Source organism: Phodopus roborovskii, unplaced genomic scaffold (assembly GCF_943737965.1).
Source record: "Phodopus roborovskii unplaced genomic scaffold, PHOROB, whole genome shotgun sequence".
NCBI lineage: Eukaryota > Metazoa > Chordata > Mammalia > Rodentia > Cricetidae > Phodopus > Phodopus roborovskii.
In genome coordinates, this window is record NW_026126515.1 from 6,681,473 (window position 1) to 6,701,934 (window position 20,462).

The following is a 20,462-nucleotide window of genomic DNA, read 5'->3' on the forward strand; positions in this document are numbered from 1 at the left end:
CAGGAGGCAGGGGGAAGCCCCAGTGTCCCATTGGGTCACAACTGTGGCTGTGTTTATGTTCTTTCCTGAACTGGTGTATGAGGACACTGGATAGTGAGGCTGCATTAAAGCTCTCTTCTCCTGAGCCTGACCATGGTTTGTGCTGGGGAAGTGCCTATGTTTAGTTGTGTTTTCTGGCCATGGCACATGTCTAGGGTTCTGTTAGCCCTGTTGCTTTCAAAGTAGGGGTATAAGGATGAGTAAGTTGAGGTCAGAAGGTCGTTGTCATATGCAGATGGTAGCTCTTATAAAAGACAGTAAGATTCTGCTGTGAGGCATTATTAATAGAAATTTATCCCTGGCCTCCACGGCACATGGTCCTGGCTGAAAGCCAACAAAAGTATATAACATTAGGAGACCAGCGTATCCTAAACCTTCCCTGTGGTGTTCTGTATAATGAAACATCTTTTTGCACTTTACAAGGGTAGGGGTGGATAGAAAACAATTTTACTTCTCTGTACTCATTTTTTTTTTTTTTTTTTTAATGCATCTCATATGGTAAAGAAAGAAGCTGCTAGGACACTTCCAAACAAGGTTGTCTGGGTACCCTGAGGCAGAAGAGCCAGTCTAAGAAGCTTGGATAATGCTCAGTGTCATGCCCTGTGAGCAGAGCACAGTCACATTTTTATTTTAAACTTTGAAAAGAATCAGGTCTTAATGGTGAGAACAGTACCTACTTCAAGTTAGGCCATCCCTCAACTAGTGGGTTTGTGAGCTTAGGGAGATGAGTGCTAGAACCACAGGACATTTAGCCTGATGTGGCCCCCCTCCCCAAGGCAAACTTACCGAGTACACAAAGTTCCTTACTCCATGTTAAAAGCAACAGATAATAAGCCGTGGCTAAAGTCACAAAGTTGTATCCCCATAGATGTTCTTTTTTGTTGTTGTTGTTGGTTGTTTGTTTTTAGAGACAGGGTTTCTCTGTAGCTTTGGAGAGGCTGTCCTGGAACTCACTCAGTAGCCCAGGCTGGCCTTGAACTCAGAGATCCACCTACCTCTGCTTCCGAGTCCTGGGATTAAAGATGTGTGCCACCCAGGTTCTCCAGCCCCACCCCTTCCTTTATTGTTATGAAACATTCAAAACTATGTTCTGACTTTTAAAATTTGGGGTAGGAGTATCTCTTGACAAACTGGAGGCGGTGGGAACTGGGCAGCAACCACACAGGTTCACAATCTGGGCAGGTTCACAATCTGTCACTCCTTCGGCTGGGAATGATGGCAAGTACAGCCAGATTCCCTTGCTTCATCTGCTGGGCCTCTTAGACATGTGGGTTTGGGATCCTACAATGTAATTAGGGCCACAACTTAGAGCTCTCAAGGGGAAACAACTGTGTGTGGGTTTTTCTATAGACCCAAGCAGTCACTCATTCTTAAATTGCCAAAGAAAGAAAACAAGAACCCAAGCCTTTGTGTTCCCTTTGGCCTCAGTTTTTGTCAGTCTTCTGAATTTAGCCAGCTTTGGCTCTGTGGTGTGTGTGTGTGTGTGTGTGTGTGTGTGTGTGTGTGTATGTATGTATGTTTAAGAGCTATTTTACAACCTCGATCTCTTCCTGGATAGGGGTCACATAGATGCTTGTAAATGTCCATAGTCTGTTACTTTAAGCACATGTTATAAACATTATACATTTTAAAGTTCAAGAAGCTAAGGGGAATTCTCATGGTGAAACTCACAAGGTAGCCCTCTGCATTTAGAAGTGTGTGCAGACATGTCGAAGCAGGATTTCCTAGCTCACACAGCACAGTGCCTCTTGTCAACATTTGCTCAGTCAGTTGATCACCCTACACAATACACAGATGGCAAGCAGAGCTGTGATAGATTTTCTTCCCCAAAGCCCATGACCTGTGAGCTTTAATGACCAGCATGTTTATGTCTGCAGTTAATCACTGAGGCAATAAATGACTCCTGGCTTTGCAGAGAATCTCGACAGCAGTGTACCCTACCCTCCTGCTATCATGACTGCTATGTCCTTTGAGGCTGGGGATCTCATGTGAAGGACTTTCTCTAAAGGACAGATTTTCTATGGGCTGCTCTCCCTATCATGAATGTTTCTGGATAACAAACCAAGGGAAACTGAAGCGTTAGGAGCCTTTCGTTTTAAACTTTAGTGCAAAGCTCAGCCAAGAAAAGTAACAGCTGTTATGCCAAGGAGACCAAATACAACTCAGCTTTCCTGAGGAACTTTTATAGACAACCTGGCATCATCACTTAGAGACTCCTCCTCATCAGGACCAAGGAGGTATGTAAAAGAAATCTGATGCCTCTCATTATTGTGTGTGTGAATGACGTGACAAGGGCAGGCACACACATGCCAGCGTGTGAGATCAGAGGCAGCTCTGTGGGTTCTGTGGGCTGAACCCAGGTCACAAGGCTTGCCCAGGAAGCCACTGTGAGCTGCTGAGCTACCCCGCTAGCCCAGGACACTTCTTTTAATGTCTTTCTTTTCCCTGTCTGCACTTTCTGAAATTTTCAAACTTTTGGAGGAAAAGAGTTGTAGCAGCAAAAAATATTTTTCTGGCAAGTATGAGATAGGAAAACAGCAGAGGTTATTTCTGTGTACTGTCTCTTGCACCGTTTCTGTTAAAAGAACATTTTTTTTTTCATTATTATCATTTATTTATAGAAGACTCACAGAATCAAAGATTTCCCGAGGTGCAGGACGAGTGTTTCGTCCCGTGACTGAGGTGGTATACAGGCTTACGCTGAAGTATAGCACTAGCTGGGAGTTTAAATGTTTATTTAAAACAGAAATGCCACACCACTCCACCCTCACCCTTTCCAGCATCTGGCTAACAATAAGCTGGCTTTTCAGCAAAGTGTTGGCACAGAGGGTAACGCAGGCTGTACTGTAATCAAAGCAACACTACTGGTGCGCCTCAAGCACCTAGCACTGCATAGAGGACAAGTAGGACAGTTAGCAAGATTTAGCTACAGGAAACCGTTTGAAGACACTTCTCCTGTCTTGTGTTTTCCTCAACCCAGTGTATGGCTGCCACCCTTGAACTGTTTTCTGTTTGCATAGCTGTTTGGGGGGGGGGGGACGGGACGGGACACGACACCTTATGGCTGTCCTAAGCACAATTCCGGAAAGTGCAAATTATCCTAAGGCACAGAACTCAGATCCTCAGCGGGATTAGTACAAACCTAGACTTCCATGGGAACATACCAGAGAAAACGACCACCACGCTCTCCTAGAGAATGACCCCCCGGGGCTCCTGCCCACCTCCACACTCAACTGTCAACACACCGTCAGCAACATGCTCATGCCCCTCAGCTCCCAAGCAGAAGCAGTGCTCAGAATGAAGACCTTACACCCTGCCTCTCAGGCCTGCTGAGATTGTAAGATAAGGATACGGGACGTCGAAAAGGCCAGCCAGTCCTGAAGAAAACCGAAGTTGCATTGATATGATGAACCAAAACTCTCTGACAGGGTTTAGAGCCAATGGCCAGACCCCTAGAACTTGTGACCTTACGTCAGGATTGGGCCTTCCCTTATTCTGGGAAAAGGCTTCAGTGATTACATAAGTACTATTGTACTAGGCTTCTCAGAATTGAGAAAACAATGGGACACCAGTAATCCCATTGAACAGAGTTGCCCATCCCCAGAGATGGGGTTTCCTCCCAGCACCAGCCTTTACACCACCAGTTTAGGGAAAGAGCAGAATTTCTCCTGCACAGGTAGGTCCTCCTGAAATATTGAAATAGACAGCAAACTTTTCTTTTGCTTTGGTTAAATGAAACAATATTAATTTAGCTGTATGTAGCATGGAGGATATGGTACTTATCAAAGCAGCTGCTGTGGCCCCAAACACAAGCAATTCACTAGACTTGGTGGAAGCACAAGGCTCACATTTAAGGGAAACCATCATATGCTTGCCTAGAAGGTTGGCTCTTCTAGGACACAGCCAGTCTTTGGAAAAGGTAGCTTGCTCCTCTCAACAGGAACACAGCAGAAGTGGGCTTGCAGCCAATTTCCTCTCACCTGGCAGGTTCTACCTGTCAAGTTTTTGGGACCCCAAGGATTTGGTGCTGGCTTTGGGCCACTCAAGTATGAAAGATGATACTGACTTACTGGGTATGATATGGCTTCAAAACACACCAAAGAGGAAAAATACTGACTAGACATAGAAAGGGGGTGCCTGGGGCTACTATCCCAGTCATTCAGACCCCTAAGGGTCATGACGCTAGAGGTACGAAGAAGCCTTCACAGAGGCGGAGTGCCCATGAGGCTCGCTCAGACTCCAAGGCAAGGCACTAAAGGAAGTGTCGCCTCCGCGCCTGCGCCTCCCACAGCTGCACCTATAACCCCTGATGGAGGGGCTCTCTCAGACCTTCCTCTCTTGGAGGAGTCCGCCAGAGCTGGGAAATCCCACCTTATACTAACAGTAGCCTGAAGGCTGGGCTATTGTGACGAGGGACCTGCCCTTTCTCTGCTCCTCATGATGTTCAAGGACCGCCACAGGGAAAGCAACCCAAGCTTTCCTCACAAAGCACTCTGCTGCACAAAGTAACTGAACTTCCTGAGGACAAGCTCGAGACTGACTCTGACAGGAAACTTGCCTGGACTCCGGGCTTCTGAGAAGACATGGAGACTTTACCACTCTCTGGAGGACCCTGGGCAGGCCAGGCCTGGCCACAGCCCATTCCAATTTTACATTTTTCCTTCCTCCACCCAGAGGTGCAATGCCTGGGGCTGAAATCCCAAGCAGCTTCCAATTAATGGCGAAAATGGGATATGAGCTGCTACCAGCGCAATTAAGGTGAGTACTGTGTCTCCTCTTCGAAGGTGGGATCAAAAGATGAGGTTCAGAGCTGCTGTCGCTATGGCAGTCACTGATGACAAAGCTAGGGCCACAGAGCCCTTCCATTCTCCAAAACAACAATATCACTCCTAGATCCTATCTAAAAGGCAATGCCACTCTCCAAATGCACAAGGAAAGTGCTTTAGAGCCTCCCTCTGCCCTGTGCTCCGTGTCTGCAAGTGAACAAAGCCAGGAAAGCTGCTCTCTGCACTCGGTAAGTGTGCGGTGAAGTTCTTTGGGTCCCAGTTTCCTGAGGGCTATGTGGACTCAGGAGACTAGAGGCTGGGTCGGCAAGAGTCTGTTCCAAGGAGGCACCAGGAATCCGAATCCAAGTCAGGCTTCGGATCCATTTCCAGCTCTTCCTTTGCTGTCTGAGTTCCTTTGGAATGCATCCCCACCTGTGCGGACAAAACAGTCCCACATTAGCCACAATGCTACTGGTCATGGCACTTCAGGACTGTGTTTTCAATAAGGTACACTCTCTCAGGGCCTGCTGTCTGGGTCTTGTGGAAGGCTCTGGTGGCACTGTCCTGGGAACGGTCTCCATCTTTACATTTACGAAGGTAGTGTAACTAGTTGTTCTGGTTGGCTCAGGCCCTTGGGGTTTGTAGTATGAAAAGTGAAATGGCTGGGGATGGTGGTGCACCCCTTTAATCCCGGCACTCAGGAGGCAGAAGCAGAAGGATCTGCCTCTGTGAGTTTAGAGCCAGCCTGGTCTACATAGTGAGTTCCAGACCAGCCAGGGCTATATCTCAAAAAACAAAAACAAACACCCCCCCCCCCACCATCCTGGATAAAACAATTTTGTGCCTACTACCACTGCCAATCTAATGTCAGGAAGTACATTACCTCCTGAAGTGTTTCATGGACATTGTCTCCCTCAGACTTCAAGACAACCATATGCAATAGGTTGTTCACAAAGTAACAAGTCCAAAGTCACATAAGACAAAGCCAAGGAATGGCTCTTCCCTTACTCATAGCTGCATCGAGATAGAGTGATACCAAAGAGCATCATATGCAAAATGTTTCCCCAAACTATTTAACCTGAATGCCATAGAGCCATAATTCTAACTCCAGAGTTCAGAAGAGAGCATGAGCATGTTCATGGCACTCTTGGAGTGCGCAGGTAAGAGGACAACCCTTGCCTGGGAGTTGATTCTTTCCTATCACTGTGAGTTCTGGGGACTGAATGCAGATTGTCAGGTCTATGTGGAAACGGCTTTACTTTCCCCAGCCTTTCATCAATTTTAGACTCTACTGTAAAATGGTTCAGCAAAGGCTGGGGATATAGTTTAGTGGTAGAGCATTTGCCTACCACGTGCAAGACACTGGGTTCAATCTTCACTACTGCACAAGTAAACAAATAAAATGGTTAATGTAAGTATGTTCATACATATATACACCAAATAGAGTGACATGTTAATAATTACTGATGGGCATTCATTATAATTTTAGACATTTTCATAATAAAAGAAAAATGCAACAACTAGTAATAGAAAACAATGAAAGTTCTGTGTTAAAAATGATAAAATCCAGGTACCCAAACTAGGTAGATTCAAGGCTTCTGGAATAAAAGTCACATCATTAAGAGACAGGGAATTACAAAGGGCTAAGTCTACTTAGTACCTTATGTTTTGTTTCTGTGAACTTGAAAGCAGATAAAGAAATTCAATTACTCTTTTCATGAATGATCTCACCTGCTGGCCTCCTTCCAATTTCTTGTTCAGCTTTTGTAGTTGGGTAAAAATCTGGAGGTTTTCTTGTTGTAGCTTCTGTTGTTCAGCCAGACACTTTAACACCAGAGCCTGCAACCTCTCAACCTCAGCCTGCAGAGCGCTGCACGCACAAGTGGGAGAGGCCAACACTTTCCCAGCACACGGTACTGCAGGGTTCAGCCGGGGAGGCTGTGGGTGAGAAGGGGATAATGCAAGGAGGGTCTGCAATGGGCCCCACGAGTACAAACAGCTTTTACTTTAACCAACACAGTAGGGCAAACATACACAAGAATAGGTGAAGGTAAAGCAGAAAAATTCCTGGATTTCAACTGCACTTGGTACTAACAGGACAAAGGAACTCTCAGTGCTTAGGCCTCATCAGGCTGCAGTAAGACTCATCGCTAGTTGGTGGTGGCACACGCCTTTATTCCCGGGGGGGGGGGGGGGGGGGAGCCAGAGGCAGGTGGATCTCTGTCAGTTCGAGGATAACTGGTTTACGGAGACCTCCAGGATAGGCTCCAAAGCTACACAGAGAAACCCTGTCTCAAAAAACAAACAAGCAAACAAACAAGCATGTCAGGGGCAAAATCCCAGTACTTGGAGGCAGGTGGATCTCTGAATTCAAAGCCAGCCTGGTCTACAGAGTGAGTTCCAGGACAGCCAAGGCTAAATAGAGAAACCCTGTCCAAAAATAGGAAACAAAACAAAACAAAACCCCACTTGCCAGTCACAGTGATGTACACCTTTAATCCCAGGGAGGAAGAGACAGGTAGATCTCTAAGTTCAAAGCCAGCCTAGTCTACAGAGTAAGTTCCAAAACAGCCAGGGCTGCACAGAGAAACCTTGCCTCAAAAAAGCCAAATAAATCAATAAAAATAATAATAAATCAGATCAGCAAATAACAGCCTACAGGTCAATTCTGGCCTACTTTGTAAATAAAACTTTATTGAAATATAGGCATACTCATTCATTATGTATTACAGGTTGAGCATGCCTATCTTGAAAATCCTAAATTTTCCTAAATCCAAAACTGTTGGAGCACTGATACGCTATCACAAGTGGAAAATGCCACATTTAAGCTCTTGAGATGGACTACAGCTCAGAATAGGTACATTAAAAGAAGACACATAAAAGAAGACCCCCCCCAAGCTAAATTCCTAAGGGCTCTATGGAAAGGAACTTATGTTTAGTCTTGGGTCCTAGCCCTAAAATACTATATATATGGAAATATATATATATGGAAATGTTCTAAAATCGAGCAAAAAATGAGGTTTAGAAGACTTCTAGGTCCCAAACATCTGGATAAGAGACACTCAACCTGCATGTGTGACTGCATTTGTGCTATAATGTTGGAGTTGTTGTCACAAAGTAGACTATACAACCCACAGAGTCAAGTGATGCCTGTGCAGCTTCTTTAGAAGAGGCTTGATGTCTCCTGGTTTAGAGTTGTTGATTTACCACAATTTCATTTCTACGCAGGTTGGATATATACACACTGCTCCTTTAGTATAATACAGGCATTCTTTTTTTTTTTTTTTTTTTTTTTTTTTTTTTTTAAAGAAAGGGTCTCTCTATATAATGGCCATGGCTGTCTCGGAACTTACTCTGTAGACCAGGCTGGCTTCGAACTTACAGAGCTCTACCTGCCTCTGCCTCCCCAGTGCTGAAATTAAAGGCAGGTGTGCCACCATGCCAGGCCCACACATTACTTCATATACACAGCTCACCTCTCTCATGGTGTCATGAAAACTGAGTTTGGGGGCTAGGACTGTGACTGTTTGTGGAGTACTTGCTTAGCACTGCATAACTGGGTGTGTGGCACATGCCTGTAATATCATTTGGGAGGTGGAGGCGAGAGCAGCAGAGAAGTTCAAAGTCATCTTCCATCCTTGGCTGAGCTACAAAATTTGTTTCACAAAGAAACAGACAAATTATCACAACAAAAAGACCAGTTTGCAAATGTGCAGTTCAGTTTTGGTACTTCTGAGGAAGAGGGGAAAACTTATCCTCTGGTGCTAGAAGGTAGAGAGTGGCTCTTAGAACTACCAGAGAGATAGTGTTGCAGTGGCCCAAGGAGCTAGAGACATGGTGAATCCAGGAGAACCCAAGAACTCACAGTCTACCTAGTTGAGGTAAAAGACAGAAGTTTAGTTACCCAGGCTCCTACTGGGGGCTGGTGTTCTGGAGGAACTTCAGATGCGACTTTGAGTCCTTGTAGCTCTTCATAGGGCAGGGTGTCCTTCTCTGACTCTGAAAATGCTGCACTCAGGGGAGTTGGGCTGTCAGGCATGGGGATGAACTCGGCATTTTCCAGCTCCTAGGTCCACAAGAAAGAATCTCATCAGTTTGCAGCAATTTACTTTCTCCCAAGTTCCCCTGTAGCTTTTACTTTCATTCTGTGTGACATCAGCACCCTCTAGTGGGAAGAAGAGTGGTGGCTAACAACATACACTATCTAACCTGAAAATAAACAGCCATCCTTTCTTCAGTGATGAAAAATCCAGACTCAAGTTCAAGACCAGTTGTATGTGGCTCATTTCCTCAACACAATTCTACTCACACCATGTAGCTGGTAAGGAGGCCGAGGTGGAGGCTGCTGTTTCCTCTGCTCTCTACCCCCACTTGACCAGTTAAGTCTCATTGGATGAAGAGCTTTAACTGTAGGCCACCACCACCACCCCTTCTGTAAAAAACTTGTGGTGGTGGTGGATGCCTTTAATCCCAGCATCCAGGAGGCAGAGGCTGTGAGTTTGGAGCCAGACTGGTCTACATGGTAGGTTCCAGGCCAGCAAGAAAAAAAAAATTCATAAACTGTAAATGTTTGCTGGCCATGTTAAACATGCTAGTGATTGAGTCAAGAAGGATGCAGCAAGAGGTAGTTTAAGGCCTCCAATAAAATGCAGCAATCTCATCACCCTGAGAAATAACCATCATACAGAGGTCACTAGATTGTCTGTCTCATCCACATTCTTTTGTGCAATGTGTTTTCTGAAAGAACAAGGTCTTACTGATAGAAATTCCATCTTTTCATATAAAATGAGTTACATTTTTACTGTCTGTACCTTATCTTTAATACACGATTCCCACTGTAAGGCATTTCAACTGCCCAATATTGCACTTCTATAAGGAATATATTCTCCGTGAGCTAAATTTTTGCACAGGGTCACTTCAATTCCATTTAGGTATGGTTGCTGGTAGGTTAACTAGATTCCAGCGGAAGGACATACATCTAAGAGTATATGGGAAGAACAAACTTAAAAATGAGGGGGCAAAGTTGGGTTCATAGAAAGAGGGAATGGATCTGGGAAGAGTTGAGGAAGAGGGATGAGTAAAATATAATCAAAATAGAATGTACGGAATTTTCAAAGAACTAATAAAAATGAAAGAAATATCTTTAAGATAGGTTACAAAAACAAAAAAGGTAAGTTACATGAATTTATTACATTCACTTTAATAATACAGGCATAAAGGAGCTGGGCTCACTGGTGGTGCATGCCGTTAGCCCCAGCATTTGGGTAGCAGAGACAGGTGGATCTCTGTGAGTTAAAGGACAGCAAGGGCTATAAACAGAGACCCTGTCTTAAAAAAAAAAAGAAAAAGAAAAACAAAACAAAAAGGGGTGTGAATGAAAACCCCTTCTTAGAAATGAAAACAGGATTAGCTTTGTGGTACCTTCTTTCTAGGTGGGAATCTGAAGCCTCATCTCCTGTCTAAATTAATAGGGCAGAAGAGACACAGAACTCGGCTCCTGCGACGACTCTGAAGTATCTGTCCAGGGATTACCTTTCGAAGCCAGCCAGGGCAGGAGCTGCTAGCCCCACAACTGTTCCCCACGGCTTCTGTAGGGCTGATTAACCCTTCCATTCCACGGTCTGCTTCCATTGTCCCTCGGAAGCCTCCACTTGGATCTGGAGTTTCAGATTCCTGTGGACTGTCTTCCTCTTCACCGCCGCCGCCGCCGCCTCCACCTGCTGGGCTGAAGCTCTGAACCACTGGTACATGTGTGGTACAGAAAGAGAGCTTTTCTATGCTGCAAAGAGACTGATCATCTGACTAACCCCCTCATCCCACAAAGGTTCCTAGAGTTGCACAAAGTAGAATGTTCAAGCAAATATTTAGACTAAACTGTTCGTTTTTACATAGGGCTTAAATTTTTAAAAATCACTTTTAAGAGATTTGTTTTATTTATGTGTATGAGTGTTTTGCCTGCATGTATGTCTGTGCACCATGTGCACACACTGCCCTCAGAGGCCAGAAGAGGGGGTCAGATCCTCTGTAACCCGAGTTACAGATGGTTGTTAGCTGCCATTTGAGTACTGACTGGGAACCAAACCCAGTTGTCAGTAAAAATCAACGAGTGCTCTTAACTGATGAACCATCTCTCCAGCTCCTCACTATTTTTAAACATTATTACATTAGTTTATTATGTGCATGCATGTGGGCATACGTAGAGGTGTAGACAACCTGCAGAGGTTAGATCTGTGCAACCATGTGGATCTTCTCAGGATTGAACTCAGGTTGTCAGGACAGCAGCATGAGCCTTTACTCAATGAGTCATCTTGTGGGCCCAAATTTTATCCTTTTGTTTTTTTGAGACAGGGTTTCTCTGTGTAGCTCCTGCTGTCCTAGAACTTTCTCTGTAGACCAGGCTGGATTTGAACTCACAGAAATCTACCTGTCTCTGCCTCCTAAGTGCTGGGATTAAAGGCTTGCACCACCACTGCCTGGCTTATAAATTTTTATTCTTGAGACAGAGTCCTTATGTTACCCAAGCTGGTCTTGAACTTGGCATGTAGCTGAGGATAGCCTTGATCTTACTGCTACATCTTCTCAGTGATAGGATTATGAGCATGTGCCACCATTCTAGGCTTACATAAAGGTATTTTTATGTTATGATCACCATAATTCATGTCTGGTTTCCAAATCCTAGTACATGTCTAGCAGGTAATTCACTAGCAGCATCATCCACTGGCATTTATTGTATATTAAAAAGTTCTTCAACAGTGAGTCAAACACCTCTTAAGTTTTCACAAAATAAGAAGATCGATTCTGAAACATTGGTATACACGTGGCTTCTCACAGGAAGAAATGGGGTACAGTTTTAGCTTCCTGGTGTGGACTCAAGTAATAGAGAATCATGAAGAAAACCATAGTTGGAAAGCTAGCAGAGGGTTTAGGCTAACTTTCCTAAGTTGAAGGCTTAACTGACTTTTCTTTCTGAGGGCCTATTTTGAAGGTAAATTTGGTATGGTTTTTGGAGACAGGTTTCACTATGTAGCTCTGACAGACCTGGAACTTGCTATCTACATCAGTCTGACCTTGAACTCACAGAAGTTTGCCTGCCTCTGCCTCACAATTGCTGTAACTTTTTAAAGACGAGAATACCTGGAATAGCATGAAAGTGAAAGGTTCATGTGCTGGTAAGGAATACAAACGTCACATCACAATGTGGAGACGCCTCTTAACTGCTACCACATGTGATGCTGGCATAGAAGACACAATTTCCCGGGTAACAATGCCAGAGCAGCAGCACCCACCAACATACAACTCTCCCTCTGAGTCACAACTTCTCAACCCACAGACCAAACTGGCACCTGGCCACCTTCACTCACCGGTTCCGATGGACAGGCCGCTGCTATTAGAACGGATGGTCTTAGAATTCAATACTTTCTCTGGGGAAAAATATGCAGCAGGTAAGCACTGTATACAGACACTGGCAGGAAGAGTGAAGGGAGGCAGGGCAGGGAGCAATGTCACTGATGTCCCTGACTACAATAACTTAGTACTTACTATATACAAGTTAATCTCACAAGTGAAACACGTACTGAGCTACCAAACACAGGTACCTTTGCTGTTCACTGGGAGCACCATGGAAGTTTTACAAAGTAATAATACCTAAATCTGACCCCAGAGATCCTGATTAAATTGCCTAAGGGTGGGGCAAGACTAAGATTTATAAAAGCTAAGGTTTTTTTTGTTTGTTTGTTTGTTTTTTTTTTTTATATATCATGGAGTTCAAAGTAATCTCTTTGCAAAAGCATTTGGAAATTTTCTTTTAAAAGAATAACTGAACTAAATGATGGTGGTGCACACTTAATCCCAACACTGGGGAAGCAGAGGCAGGTAGATCTCTGTGAGTTCAAAGCCAGCCTGGTTTACAAAGCAAGTTCTAGACAGCCAGAGCTGTTTCACAGAGAAACCTTGTCTCTAAAAACCAAAAAAGAAGAAAAAACAAAACAAAACAAAAAAAAACAAAAAAACCCAAGAAACCCCAAAACAAAACAACAAGAATTAAAGCTAATGCAGACAAAACATCATTAGATAAATGGAAGTAATAAATTCTATGACGTGAAGTATTTGGGTGGAACAGTTCAAAATTAATCACATTAAAGAAATGTCCACACTGACTGTGAGGGACCACGCTGTAATTCCTGTGCTCAGGAGCTGGAGGCAGGAGGGTCAGGGACTCAAGGTTACTCTCAGCTACTGAGTACTGAATTTAAGGTTACACTGAGCCACGCACAGACCCTGACACAAAACAGTTCACTAGAAGAAACAGCAGATGACTAACTTGGGGAATTGGAAAAGTTCTGTTCCTACCACTCTGTATGGAATCTCTGTCCAGGACAAGACTTGAAAAAACAGCCTCTGTTTCTGGATACTTCTGTTTCCAACAATGTCACCACTAGTACTTTAGGTGAGGGTCAATCCTGTCCAAGCCACCCCTACTCCAGATACACGAAACCCTTACCAACAATAAGAATGGTGTGCCAGCCACGGCAAGAAAGGTCTGGGACATGGTGCAAAGATCCAAAAATAGGTCGCGGCCATGAGGTACAGATATCAGAGCCGTGTGGTCTCTCGGTGGGAGTCATTGCCAGGCGGCCGTTGCCACCATTTCCCCAGGCAAAAATGTGATTATCTAGAAAAAAAAACCCCAGCGGGTTAATAGAACACTATCTGCCCAATTCTATGGGTAACCCACTGTCACACCCTGGAACTAGGAAGATGTCCTACTAAGTACCAAATGAGAGGAGAGCTGATGATTTCTCTATATAGAGCCTAAGACTCTTCCTGATCCCACCTGCGTAAATGAGTACTGTTCCTATGGCATCCATCCATCCATCCATCCATCCATCCATCCATCCATCCATCCATCCATCCAAACAAGTAAGCAGCAAGTGTTGCTTGAGGTGTCTGAGGCAGGACATAATCCAAGTGCGTGCTGCGTACTTCGGTGGGGACAATGACAACACAAAAACAAAGAGCTGTCCCCGTTTCAGGTAAGGGTACGTGCTATGGAGGAAGGGGAATGGAGGTAAAAGTCGAAGGATGTGAGTGGCAATGGGATGGCATTTCATCACTTTAGAGAAAGTAGTCAGAGGAGCACTCTTTGACACTTGAGCAGAGATTTAGCTGAACTGACGGGGTTTCCAGGCAGACATAAGAAGAAGAGCAAGGCTGCATGAACAGAAGGAGATCCCGAGCAAAAGTAAGAGAGGGACAAGCGGCAGGAGAGGTCCTCGTCATATGGAGCCACGCAAGCCTGACTGATGTACCAAGCCACGAGAGCCTCTTAGCAGGGGGATTTTAAGAGAACCTTCAAGGCTATGAGAACCATTGCAAGAAAGCTCAGGTGGAACCAGAGACCAGCTGAGTACTGACAACAGCAAGAAGTTGTGGGGCATATTCTGAAGACAGTCAAAGGATTTGCTGGTGGGTAGGATGGAGTGTGGGGGGAAGCTGGCTGGGGTAATGAGTCTGCAGAGGGACAGGTCAGGGCACAGACTCACAATGTTTGATGTGTCAATACTAGAAATCTGATTCTTGTCCAGTTCAGTCTCTCTCTCTCCCTCCCTCTCTAATGAAGGGTGGTTGATTAGTGATCACAACAGGACAACAGATTTGGATCACGACATGGGCTACACTGCCAACTCTGGCCTCAAAGTTGAGGGGCTGTGGGCCAAATGTCTTTAGGTCAGGGATGGTAGTACAAGCTGCAGGGTACCAAGGTGGGGAAGAGGGCTGAGTTCTGGAAAGAGGGGATGTTTCTACACAGCACCCGAAGACTGTGTATGTGCTCCTTCCCACACACCCAGCCAATGCCGACCAGGACCAACACAGTGCTATACAAGACAGACACAAGAACTCAATGTTAAAATCAAAATAAAATTGGGTGAACTTAAAAAAAAAAAAAATTGGGTGAACTTAGAATATTAACCTGCCATTATCGAGAAATCTAGCCTTTAAAAAAAATGTACTATATTGGACATAAAATCACATGTCACTTAAACAAAAACTTCCCTTTCCTAATAAAGAATTAAAACAGCTACCTGTCTGGAAAGCTTGAAAAGAACACAGACAGACTCACCATCAGTGGCAGCGATGGTGAACTCATCACCACAGGAGACCCTGATCACTTGCTTCCCACCAAGGGGTCCCCCCAACAGGTTGATTCCCAGGCGCTTCTTATAGTTTCCAACACCCAGCTGCCCACACTTATTACAGCCAAAAGTCAGCAGCCGGCCTCGTTCTAAGAGAGAAGCAAAAATAGCCAGTCACAAACGGATTATGAAACAGAAGATACAGCAATGTAGGCTCCATGCACTAGAAGATAGAAATATGAAGATTCCCACATGACTTGAGGTGAGGGTATCTAGGCAGCGTAACCAATTAGAACTAAACACAGCATTTCCTTTCCAATATTTCAAACAACATTAAAGCAATCCCCAACAAATGATTTATTTGTTGTGAGTGCATAGGTGGGTGCACATGCCATAGTTGAGGTCAGAAGATAATTTTTAGAGAACGAAACTCTCCTTTAACCCTGTAGGTTCCTTGGATCAAACTAAGGTGTGGTGGCTACCCTAACACTGCACTTTTAATGCAGAAAAAGGTACTACCTTAATTTAGAATACTTAGCATAGGTGACAATTATAAATGTGGTTTTTGTTTTAAGAGTATTTATAGCTGGGCATGGAGGTGCACGCTTTTAATCCTAGCACTAAGGAGGCAGAGGCAGGAGGAGATACAAATTTGAGTCTAGCCTAGTCTACAGACAGAACTCCAAGACAGCCAGAGCTACACAGAGATATCCTGCCTCAAAAAACAAACTATGACTGTATGTATGTATGTATGTGTGTGTGTGTGTGTGTGTGTGTGTGTATGTATGTATGTATGTATGTATGTATGTATGTATGTATGTATGTCTCTCTCTCTGTGTATGCTACATGTACAGAGGTGAGAAGAGGGCATCAGATCCCCTGAAGCTGAAGTTATAGTCAGTTATGAGCAGTCCAAAATAGGTGCTGGACACAGAATTCGGGCCATCTGGAAGACCTGCAAGTAAGCAGTATTAACCACTGAGCCATCTTTCCAGCTGGAAGTGCGGTATTCTTATTACAGGGTCTTTATAAAGACCATGTAAAAAATCTGTGCTTGAATGACTAATTTGTTAATAAAGTAATACTGAGTACTAGGGAGAAATCAGAAGGATGCATATGTCATTAAGAAAGCTAATACGGCATAGCAGAAAAGAACCAGAGCTTTAAAGCGTAAGATACAGCTGAACAACTTACCATCAATAGCAGCTGTATGAGTCTTGCCTGGGGCAATGGTACGAATTTTGTAAAAGGACAACTGTTTGGCCAAGGTAAAGGAGGTCGTATAGGGAACTTCATGGTATGCCTGAGACAAGTAAGACACAGAGCAACAGACTCATGAAGCAAACAATGGTGGTGGTGGAGTGGGGGGAACAGACTGAGGATGGCAAAGGCTTTCACACAAATCCTGCCACATAGCTCCCCGTCTTCAGCAGGACACAAGAAACAAGTTCAACACAGAATCAGAGAACTTGGTGTAGGAAGCAGAGATTTCTGGTTACAAAATCTACATTCTGACTTAAAGCATGCCATAAAAGAACTCTTCATCTCAGAAGATAATGATCTAAGGACAGAAAAATTGAATCTGTGTTGCTTGCATACTCTGCCTAGCTAACAAGGGCAGGGCAAAATTTTTTTTCAGCTTACAAAGAAATCAGTTATTATGATCTAATTTTACCTACAAGGTACTGTTTCATAAAATTTTACTACACATATTCCTCTGACTACACACACACACACACACACACCATACAGCAGGGCAGTGGTGGCACATACCTTCAATCCTAGCACCATGGAGGCAGAGACAGGTGAATCTACAGAGTGAGTTCCAGGACAGCTAGGACTATACAGAGAAAAACCACCACCAATAACAAAGCCAAAAACCAAAAACCCATGGAAACAAAGTTCACAACAAACCTGCATTTTAACAAACAACAAAATGGAATGCTCACCACTCTCCAGCCTTTACTCTTGAGTTTGTGCTCTCCCGAGATTGGACTTTAGACTACATACACATCAATCCACCTTTTCATCAAGTTAGGGAATGGTAAATTTACTTGATTTTTCTATTTATTTATTTACTTTTGCATTTGAAGGTGAGGGACAGGGAACAGCCTTGATCTTTAGAAATGACAAAAACTCATGATACTAATACAATTTGAAGGTGTAGAATGGTAATCACCCATAAGTTTATGTGGGGTGAGTGTTTTGGAAGCAGTAAGTCAGAAATCTACAGAGACACAGAAATTCTTTTCCAAGGCACAATACTTTTGTCCCTACCAGGCAGTAGTGGCACACACCTTTAATCCCGGCACTCAGGAGGCAGAGGCAGGTAGATCTGTGAGTTCAGGACCAGCCTGATCTATAGAGTAAGTCCAGGACAGCTAGGGCTGTTAGAGAAACGCTGTCACAAATAAACAAAACAAAACAATGCTCTTTTAGCCTGTCCCTGAACTTCATTCACATAACATAATCATACCGGGAACACTTTTGTGGCTGGCTTCTTTTGCTAAACATAGTATCTGTGAGATCACTTTATTCTTAAGTCAAATTCCATAGTCACTAACCTATAGTAACAAAGAAATCCCAACCCAGAATTCTGTCGATGTGGTTAAAATCTCAAGGGCCACTCACTTCATGGTTGATGATTCCAGACATGCACTGATTCAGCCCCAGTTTGTTGAACTCATTGAGTCCACAAGCCAACACTTTGCCTGACTGGGTGAGCAGAAAGGTCCCATCACAGCCACACTGAACTGCAACAATGATTAAGGCCTTTGGAACATCCACCTGCAAAGGAAAAAAAAAAAAAAAAAAAAAAAAAAAAACTAGAACACCCTTCCTAACATGGAGCTCAAGATTTACAACACAGAGGAAAAGGCTGTGGTTGGAATGAATACATGCTCCCTGTCAGTCTGTTTTAGGAATGGGCCCTACTTCTAGGCGAAGGCTTTTGTAGAGGGGAGACTATGCAGACGCTGGGAGAGGGGTAGCTCCAATCTCTAGGTGGCTTTGCCTTCTGACACGGAGGGCTCCTGGATAGCTTTAGAATAAACACAGCAGTCTAGACATTGTACAGAGGTAGCAGCTAGGACTTCCATATCCGTCTCCAGCTTGTAAGACAGGGTTAGAGAATGAAGGGTGTCAGATGGGGCCATGGATATGTGTTAAACCTTGAGCCTGTTTCTTTTCACAAGAGGAATGGCTGTTAATGTAAAGACAGTCTCTATACGCGCCATTTAATCCTTAAGATACAAATAAAAACTGGCCACCATAAATGGTAGTGTAGTTAGTGGTGGTTAACCTTGCAGTGTCAGGTAAGCCTGGGCCCTAAGGCACGTAAGAGCTGTGACTGTGCGTGTCCCTCAGCTGACTCAGGTCCTGGGAGCCTCTTACAGTGCCAGCTCCACCAGTCCTGACAGTAATCAGATATGATATCTCCTACTGCACAGCCTCTAAGCAAAGAGTGTCATCTGGTGTTCAACTCTAATAATGGAAGGCTGGGGTAAGAGATAACATGTCACTTCACACCATCTTAAGGAGATTGAGCTGTCTGTGACACTTTCTGTTTTATGTGCTGATTTTAACTTCATCTCTGAGTAAGATGTGACTGCAGTGTCCATAATAGCTGTATCCACTCTCTCAATTTTCTGTGATTTAGTCAGATGACAAGACCACATAGTGCTAAATCAGGAGCCCTAGATTGTCAGTCTCCTAGCCGGGAAAGACTTCAGAAATAAACACTGTGGTATGAGAAGTCAGGAGAAAGATGTCCTTTTGGAATCTGTGTTTTAGATGGGCTGTAGGAAAAGCTGTTTCTCAGTTTACCCTCTGTGGTGTATAGTAATCCTCTTCTGAATCCAAACCCAGGCGTCCTGAAACACACACAAGAATGACACATTACACCACGGGTGTTCTTCCCCCGGAAAAGACTGAAATCATGGTGAGCACCTGGAAGGAGCAGAAGGAACAGGCTTCACCTACCATATTCACCACAGCCCCAAGAATAGACTTCCTTGCTTCGAGTCAGAACCACCACATGGTTATCCCCACAGGAGACCTGCTCCACTGGATTGCTGAGGAAGAAGTTCAGCTGCATGGGTTCTAGCACTTCAGGGCCAGAAACCTTGTCCACCCCCATGCAGCCATAATAATCTGACCCAAAGGCATAGAGCTGACCCTCATCTGCAAAAGGAAAGAAAACCCATCACAGAAAGGAATTATTGTGTCCAATCAGAAAGCTCGGCAGAGCTGGAATAAGGGCTACCTTAGCCAATGGTCTCACATGAGATATGATCACATCAGTAGTCAGGAAGGTAGACTATACAAACAAGCAGAGTTGTTTGTAGATAGGGAACCACGTATAGTATTATTATTGTAATGAATCTAGGATTATCTAGATCTAAATGATCTTCAGATTTTCTGGAGTCTTCCCTGTTTTGTAGACAGAAAGAAATACCAAGGATGGGACCAGAGAGATAGCTTAGCAGTTAAGAATATGTACTGCTCTTCCAAATGGCCCTAGATTGATATCTAGCAAACGTACCAGGCAGCTCACAACTATACACCAGTTTCAGGGGGTGGGGGATCTGAGGCCCTCTTTTGGCCTCCACAATAAGAATTACACTGATGTGCACAAACCTATACTAAGATATACATATACAGGTAAAATTAAAAAAATATCAAAGACTTATAAAATAATGATAAAATCAAAACTATATATAACTTTTGATCCTGATTTTGTGTCGTACAAAACCTAAAGTAGGACACATAGTAGCTTTCTATCTCTTATCTTCTCCATTATCCTCCTTTCTTTTTCTTGCTCATCACTCTACATCATAGCATATTGGGAAGTTTCTTTTGTTTGTCTTAATTTTGGGAACTGAATTTACGGCCTTGCCTATGTTATACAAGTGCTCTACCACCGAGCTATTCTCCCCAAGTTTGGGAATGTTGTTATTAATGAGTACATTTACTATATACTCATTATAATGGGTAGACTTTTGCTATAAAATCTGAACTAAAATTGCATAACATTAGTACAATGTCCCATATTAAATGTACTCAAGATTAAATGTACTCAAGTGTTTTGTTAGTGGCTTACCTGTCACACAAACAGTGAAATCATCACCACATGACACTTGGTGGATAGCTTTTCCCTGCAACTTTTCCACATGCTTTGGCTGTCGATAGGAAGCTTTGTCTCCATGTCCTAGCTGACCATGAAGTTTAGTGCCCCCTTGCATGTTCTGTTAAAAAAGAGGTCTCGTGAAGTTTTAACTTGTCACACTAAAAGCTAATCTTTAGTATCCCTTCTTCTGAAGAAAAAGAGAAGAAAAAAATAGCTGGAAATTTAAAGACAAAAGTGGGTAAGGGGATTAAGCTTTCAAAAGACCTTTTTTTTTTTTTCTTTTTGAGACAGGGTCTCACTATATAGCACTGGCTATCCTCAAACTAACTCTCTGTATAGACCAGGCTGGGCAATCTGCCTGCCTCTGCCTCATGAGTGCTGAGATTAAAGGTGTTC

General features: G+C 43.8%; 1 protein-coding gene across 2 annotated transcripts in view; it reads right to left on the reverse strand.

Moving 5' to 3' along the window:
* Positions 1–2,757: 2,757 nt before the first annotated feature.
* The window catches only part of Nek9 (NIMA related kinase 9), a 36,912-nt gene continuing 19,207 nt past the window's right edge, over positions 2,758–20,462 (reverse strand). For both annotated transcript variants that reach the window (XM_051196351.1, XM_051196352.1), the window contains exons 11-22: positions 20,040–20,184; positions 18,920–19,120; positions 18,764–18,810; positions 17,570–17,725; positions 16,133–16,241; positions 14,926–15,087; positions 13,306–13,476; positions 12,167–12,226; positions 10,338–10,546; positions 8,710–8,871; positions 6,537–6,743; positions 2,758–5,237 (exon numbers count right to left, since the gene is read on the reverse strand). In XM_051196351.1, coding sequence (XP_051052308.1) covers positions 5,115–5,237; positions 6,537–6,743; positions 8,710–8,871; positions 10,338–10,546; positions 12,167–12,226; positions 13,306–13,476; positions 14,926–15,087; positions 16,133–16,241; positions 17,570–17,725; positions 18,764–18,810; positions 18,920–19,120; positions 20,040–20,184 — 1,752 coding nt within the window. In that variant the 3' untranslated portion in view covers positions 2,758–5,114. The remainder of the gene's footprint in view (positions 5,238–6,536; positions 6,744–8,709; positions 8,872–10,337; positions 10,547–12,166; positions 12,227–13,305; positions 13,477–14,925; positions 15,088–16,132; positions 16,242–17,569; positions 17,726–18,763; positions 18,811–18,919; positions 19,121–20,039; positions 20,185–20,462) is intronic.